Consider the following 6,000-nt stretch of genomic DNA (forward strand, 5'->3'; position numbering starts at 1 on the left):
CTAACAATCGATGTATCTTCTGGGAAAAATAGCAGTGTTGAAAAAGACCAAACAAAAAAGGAATTATAACATCAAGCATTATCATCAAATTTTATTTCAAACAATGAATCAAAGAACAAACCACCATAGGCCATAGAAATTAACCATAAACCTGCAAAAAAAATGGATTTCTCTTTTTGGAAAATAACATGTTTAAAATATAAAAGTGGTGTTTAAAACATTAAAACACGTTTCTTTGAAAAAGTCGAGTTTTATTATTGTTTTCGTCAGTAAAGGTACAAAACGCATTTTAAACGAGACTTTTTCAACAACAAAAAAAACGAAGTTTTTTGTTACTACACTCCTGTTTTTGGTGAAACTAAGATATTCCCCCAAGTTTTCCAAGTGATGCATACCCCTTGGACCATGATTTTCTATAAGCAAACAAAATTAAAGGACCAAGTTCCCCACATCTTCGACCTCTTGCCAAAAGCCCTTAATTTGTTTTCCACAAAACCCTTAATCTTCAACTAATTTGTACAATAAAGGTGAATAAAAACGAAGTAAACAAAACTATGAAAATTGGCTGTTATGGAAAACGAATTTTAAGTAACCGACAAAGATAAATAATTCATTATTAGCAAAATCAAAATAGAGGAAACAAAGATAACTTGCATGGTAGAAGGTAGTGATTACAGAGTTATAATAATAATAATAATAATAATGTTGCATTTAAGAAATGGACAATAAACTTTGTGGTTGGATCATCTACTAACATGATATCCATGTGGGCCATAATGCCCTATAACTAAGAAGGATGTAATGGAAATGTTCTTATGAATTGGCACAATGTGTGATGAAACCTGAATAGAATACTTCTTTATACAAATGTACATACAAGCAATACAAAGAATTGGAAAACAATTTTCTGAAAATTCTCCCAAAAAGAATAAAAAATAAAGCCAGCATAACACTCTTTGATGCTCGACACCCATCTCGTCGCGCACTCGTACATACGTAAGCTTAACATAACGTACTTTTAGAAAGAAATAGCTGACTGGCATTCCAAAATAGCTCTCGAGAAGCTCAATCATCCCAAAAGATAAACTTCTTCACCTTTGAAGGGCATGAGTTCAAGGGTAACGTGTCGAAACCCATTGTTCAATGTTGTAGGGAAGCCTTAGTGATCTTTGTCATGAGGAGGATCTTGCATTCGAGTCATTACACATGCACTCGGGGATGGGATACTTAGTAACATCTCTCCCAGTCTTGCTTGTTCTGAGCTCTGGCTGTCCCATGGATTCACGGTGAAGATCTCTTATAATCCTGTTGAAATTGGGTTCGGGTAGAGAAGAATTCAGGAAGTAAGGTAGCATCTCTCTTTTGTTTGGGGTTATATGCTTTTTGTGCCCTGCATAGGCCCTATGCCCCTGTGTCAAACAACAAAATATAAGTTTGTCAGACATGCCAAAATTAAAATTAAGCTAAAGCACCCATATCCATATACCAAAAATAGACTTTTTGGTGGCTTCATTAAGAAAAAACAACATTTATGAGGGAAAGTACAATGTTAGAATGCTAGTTCACAACTTTGTTGAAAAATTTTCTTTTGTAATTCCTTAGATTAGTACTCAGAAAATACCGGATCCCATACACAAGCAAATTGTTAGACACAGATGCTAACAGCAGTGTTAGCAAAAGTTGGTGTGGCAATAGAAGCTCTCAAAACTAAAGTGGATCACTTTTCATCTTTTTGTTGAGTCAATAGAACTATAAATTGCAGCACCACGATAATAAAGATGCTCTCTTAAGTTAAGCTAATGAGGAACCAACCCAAAAAAAGAAAAGAATTTAAGCTAATGAGGATAGAGGAAAAGACCTGGATTGCGTGGCCCATATTTCCCCCATGAGATGGCATGAAAACATCACTATCTGCGGAAACGATATAATCAAGGGCAGCAAGAACAGACGATCTGTTTGCAAAGGGTTCTAATTCACCGGCCAAGGCAAGGGCCTCCTTATTGTAAAAATAAGGAAATTCTCTAGTTAAAGGTCGCAATGCTTCTTGTCCACCAAATGGTGGCCCTCCAGCCCAATATATCCTTGCACTTCTTGGAGCTCCAAGTGCTTTAAGTAGCCTAAAACATAGATAATAAACCAAAAAAATTAAGATAAGAACAAACAAAATCAATAACTACTAATGGTTTAAGGAAAAAATGTTGCTTTTGTTACCGGGTAACCTCCAAGGCATTCAAGGGGCAAAGCCCAGCGAGTTTGCGGTCATGATATGTCATGTTAGATCTTCCTGTCAGAAGCTCTGGCCGTAATTTCCTCTCATTGTTGATGATCACATCGTATTTGTGACTCAACCCAGGAAGGCAACCAGTCCTCACCCAAACATCCTTTTCCATGCGTAGATGTAGAGCAATGTAGGGCCCCTTGCTTCTCATCCTTTCCGCGAGCTTGTTTCCAAGCTCCAAAATGGGTGGGGCAAACCTCAATGCATGAAACGCCACCTAAAGTGATCAAAGATGAAATTAAAATCTGATATTTTTAGTATCAAAGCTAAACTGAGCATAAACTAGATTCAAAAAATTTAGCGCAAAACATACAACATAGGATAATATCAGTAAGATTATACCCACAAATTACCTTGCACCGAAGCTTTTGAAGATCAGAAGGGAGGTCCTTTGAAAGCCTGGAATCCAAACCACGTAAGAGCAAAACACCTTCCCTGTTAAGCTGCAACATATATCACGAAAATGCATCAATGATGACTGGTGCCAATTGGCATTAAAATAAGCATATTTCGTCAGTATCATTTCATAATAAGGATAAACAGTTTTCCTTGACAAAAAATCACTTGAAATAATATGTAAAACTAATCCAACAAAACTGTAAAGACAAATAGGAGAAAAATTGTTTTAGCTTGACCATTTACACCCATTGGACTGGTCAGACTCTAGAACATAAATGACATTAATGAGAATTAATAAGCTAAAAAGACCCACTAAACAAACAGCTATGATTGTTCAATCCGTATTAAAGTTCTTGATTGATCAACTTCACTGAGTTCCAGTTTTTATTTATATGATATAAACCAGCAAAATTCCACTTGTAACACATGGGTAGTCTAAGCTAATTTGGAACAGTTCAAACAGTAATAGTGCAATTTGGTGATGGATTACAGACTACCATACCAAGAGAGCTGCTATTAACACCCTAAGTTTTACTAATTACACCGAAATTTCTTAATTATTTAGAACCCCAATTAAAGATTAAAACACACTCTTCAAATATTACAAAGGTTTGCTCAAGTTATAATTTCAATATTACAACACTCATTCAAACAATTTTAGTAGTACTTTACAATTATAATTAGGCTCATAAAATCGCAGACCCAAAAACTAGAAATCTAGCAAAAAAGAAATGAGAGAGCTTCCATTGGCACACCAACTTTTATTTATTCTCAACCATTCACTTACTTTATTTTTAATTGAAGTGTAATAAGTAAAAGTTGGGGTGCCAATAGCAGCTTTCCATAACAATTGGAGAATGCACCAAGAACATCTGATCAGATGCATAGAGATTGTTAGCAAAAGGGCTAACAACATGAGAGCTCATCTCCCTAACATACGACATGGGATCGTTGCTGCTTAAAGACCACATGCGACACAAAACTAGAAGGAACATGTACCTACTTATAAGAGTATGGAACCCAAATGTGATTCCGGATTATAAACGCTTTAGTCAACATGTCCATAACCAACAACGAGAATCACAAATATTGTAAATCACAATCATCAAACAACTAGGGAACTAAAGATTATTCCAATTAATATAAGATTGTCAATCTGACTTTAATATCAAAGTTTCTTTGGCAGGTACCACACCAGTACTTAGAATAAAGATTGTAAAGGTTTAGCATTGGTATGTATCTCGAAGTGTAAGGATAAAGGAATAATCATCACAAGTGTAGGAGATTTATACATTTGATTAAGATATTTATATTTTTTTAAATCAAATTAATAACACAAAATAAAAAATGAAATTTAAAATAAAAGTGAGGATTTGTTGTAGAAGATGTTAGACATCATACATACCCGCTTGAGGTAGCGTGCACGAATCCAACGTGGGGAAACATGGAGTGGGGTCCGCTTCTCCTCCACTGGTCTTGACATCAGATGTGTGGACGGCAGTGATGAAACTATCCTTACATCATCCGCAAGAGCTCTCTTGAAGTGTTCTAAATCAAATATATCAGAAAACTCACTGCACCACACCCAAAAATAAAAATCAAAAAATCAAAATCAAAATTTGATTATATAAAATTATAATAAAATGAAAAATTTAGGGGAAATTACCGACAAAAAAAAAAAAAGTAGAGAAATCTGGCGAAATTCCCATTTCAGCGCTTCCATCATTTTTTATTCTATATTACTTAATTACCCCTTACAGCATTTTTTTAGAAGGGTATTTTTGTAAAAAGTAGAGAAATTTGTGAAATTCCCATTTCATCTCATAATTCACTTTGATTTCAAAAACGGTAATTACTACTTACCATTCACAATGTTCGAAATTAAATTTTTATCAAATGGGAAGAAGTATTGTAAATTACTGCTAAACAGCACATTTTGAGAAGGGTATCCCCTGTTTCTAATTTAACGTGGATTTTCTTCCTGTTTGGTAAAAATTTAAATCAATGAACGAATTGTTAAATCAACAAAAAAATAAAATCCCAAATAGGAAGAACTGTTCTAAATTACTAAACTACCCTTAGTACCTATTACTATTATTAAACATCACGATTTTGAGAAGAGCATTTTTGTAATTTAATGTCGATTTTCCTGTTTGGTAAAAATTTAAATCAGTGAACGATTTGGTAAATCAAATCTTTTTTTTTTTTTTTTTTTTTTACCTCTCATCACCCCAGATTACGTTGACTTGCAAGATTGGAACGACCAAAGCAGCACCAAGAACCCTAGCAATCACAACCGCATCAACAATCTGATTTCTTTGCTGATTCATCCCTCCTGAAACCACAACCATCAGATACTTTGACCGATCTTTTATGATCTCTCTACTGAACCGTCGATATTCCTCGCTGAAACCCAAACAAGAACGATACCCCAACCCATCCGGCTGTTTCCAGAACTCCACTCTCTCCTCCTCCTCTTCTTCCATTCCGTCCTCCCTAACCATCTCACCGTCAGATTCTTCTACAGTAGTTGACATGAAGGCCTGAGATTGGAGGGATTGGAGAGATTGAGAAGTTGAACATGGGTATGGTGAGAATGGAATCAAAGGGTCAAGATTGTAACCCATTTTTAACATTCCAAAGAAAGCGAAGATGAAGAGAAAGAAGAACCAAAATCTAGGATTTCTTGAACTGGGTATGAAGAAGAAGAACTTGTTTGTGGTTTTAGAGGATTTTGTCGGGGAGAGAAGGAGAGATTGGAGAGATGAAGATGAGAGAGAGTGTATTATTTGAGATGGAACTGAAATGTACGACAGTTTATACTTGATGTTCTTCGATTTCGCCATTAAAACATAGAAGAAAAGCTTCAATTGTTCTCTCGCTCTTTGTTCTTCAAGTTTAGTTTTTCTTTTTTCTTTAATATCTTAGAGAAACACAGAGAGAAGAAAACTTGGATTTTAATGCGGTGATGGTGGCAGGAACGCGAACTGGACCGCGTTATTTAAGTAGAGAGACGTTTTTCAAATGGTTTTGAAATTTTATTTATTTATTTATTTATTTTGTTTGATGCGCTCAAGCATCAAAGTAGTGCTGCTTGTAAATTAAATGAAAGTTTTGTAATTCTAATTTCGTTGACTAAGTATTGCGTGTTTTACAAATTAATGGACAATAAAACCCCTCAATAATTTCTAACTTACAAAACAAGTTTGAAATATTATGATTTGGACAAAGTCGATCCAATCCATTTAAACATATTGATATATTTGGTTTAGGCTAGCAAAACTTAGCAATATGATGATTTTATGGCGTTTTGCTAATACTTT

General features: G+C 34.8%; 1 protein-coding gene across 1 annotated transcript; it reads right to left on the reverse strand.

Moving 5' to 3' along the window:
* Positions 1 to 833: 833 nt before the first annotated feature.
* Positions 834 to 5,668, reverse strand: LOC147386783 (O-fucosyltransferase 20-like). Its single transcript, XM_086422937.1, has 6 exons — positions 4,898 to 5,668; positions 4,083 to 4,251; positions 2,632 to 2,721; positions 2,212 to 2,495; positions 1,859 to 2,117; positions 834 to 1,409 (listed from the first exon to the last, which is right to left on the reverse strand). Exons 1-6 carry the CDS (start codon positions 5,521 to 5,523, stop codon positions 1,173 to 1,175), a joined length of 1,665 nt encoding a protein of 554 aa, XP_086279063.1. The 5' UTR covers positions 5,524 to 5,668; the 3' UTR covers positions 834 to 1,172.
* Positions 5,669 to 6,000: the final 332 nt, after the last annotated feature.

This window comes from Akebia trifoliata, chromosome 14 (genome assembly GCF_017979445.1).
Source record: "Akebia trifoliata isolate Shusen 1 chromosome 14, ASM1797944v1, whole genome shotgun sequence".
In the NCBI taxonomy this organism is placed as follows: Eukaryota; Viridiplantae; Streptophyta; class Magnoliopsida; order Ranunculales; family Lardizabalaceae; genus Akebia; species Akebia trifoliata.

What these genes read in the sequence shown, in the direction of transcription:
- LOC147386783 (XM_086422937.1), bottom strand. Translation starts at nt 5,523, where the DNA reads ATGGCGAAATCGAAGAACATCAAGTATAAACTGTCGTACATTTCAGTT. An exon ending in TTCAAAAGCTTCGGTGCAAG is followed by an intron (nt 2,496 to 2,631) that starts GTAATTTGTGGG and finishes TGATCACTTTAG; the next exon opens with GTGGCGTTTCATGCATTGAG. An exon ending in ATATGGGCCACGCAATCCAG is followed by an intron (nt 1,410 to 1,858) that starts GTCTTTTCCTCT and finishes TGTTTGACACAG; the next exon opens with GGGCATAGGGCCTATGCAGG.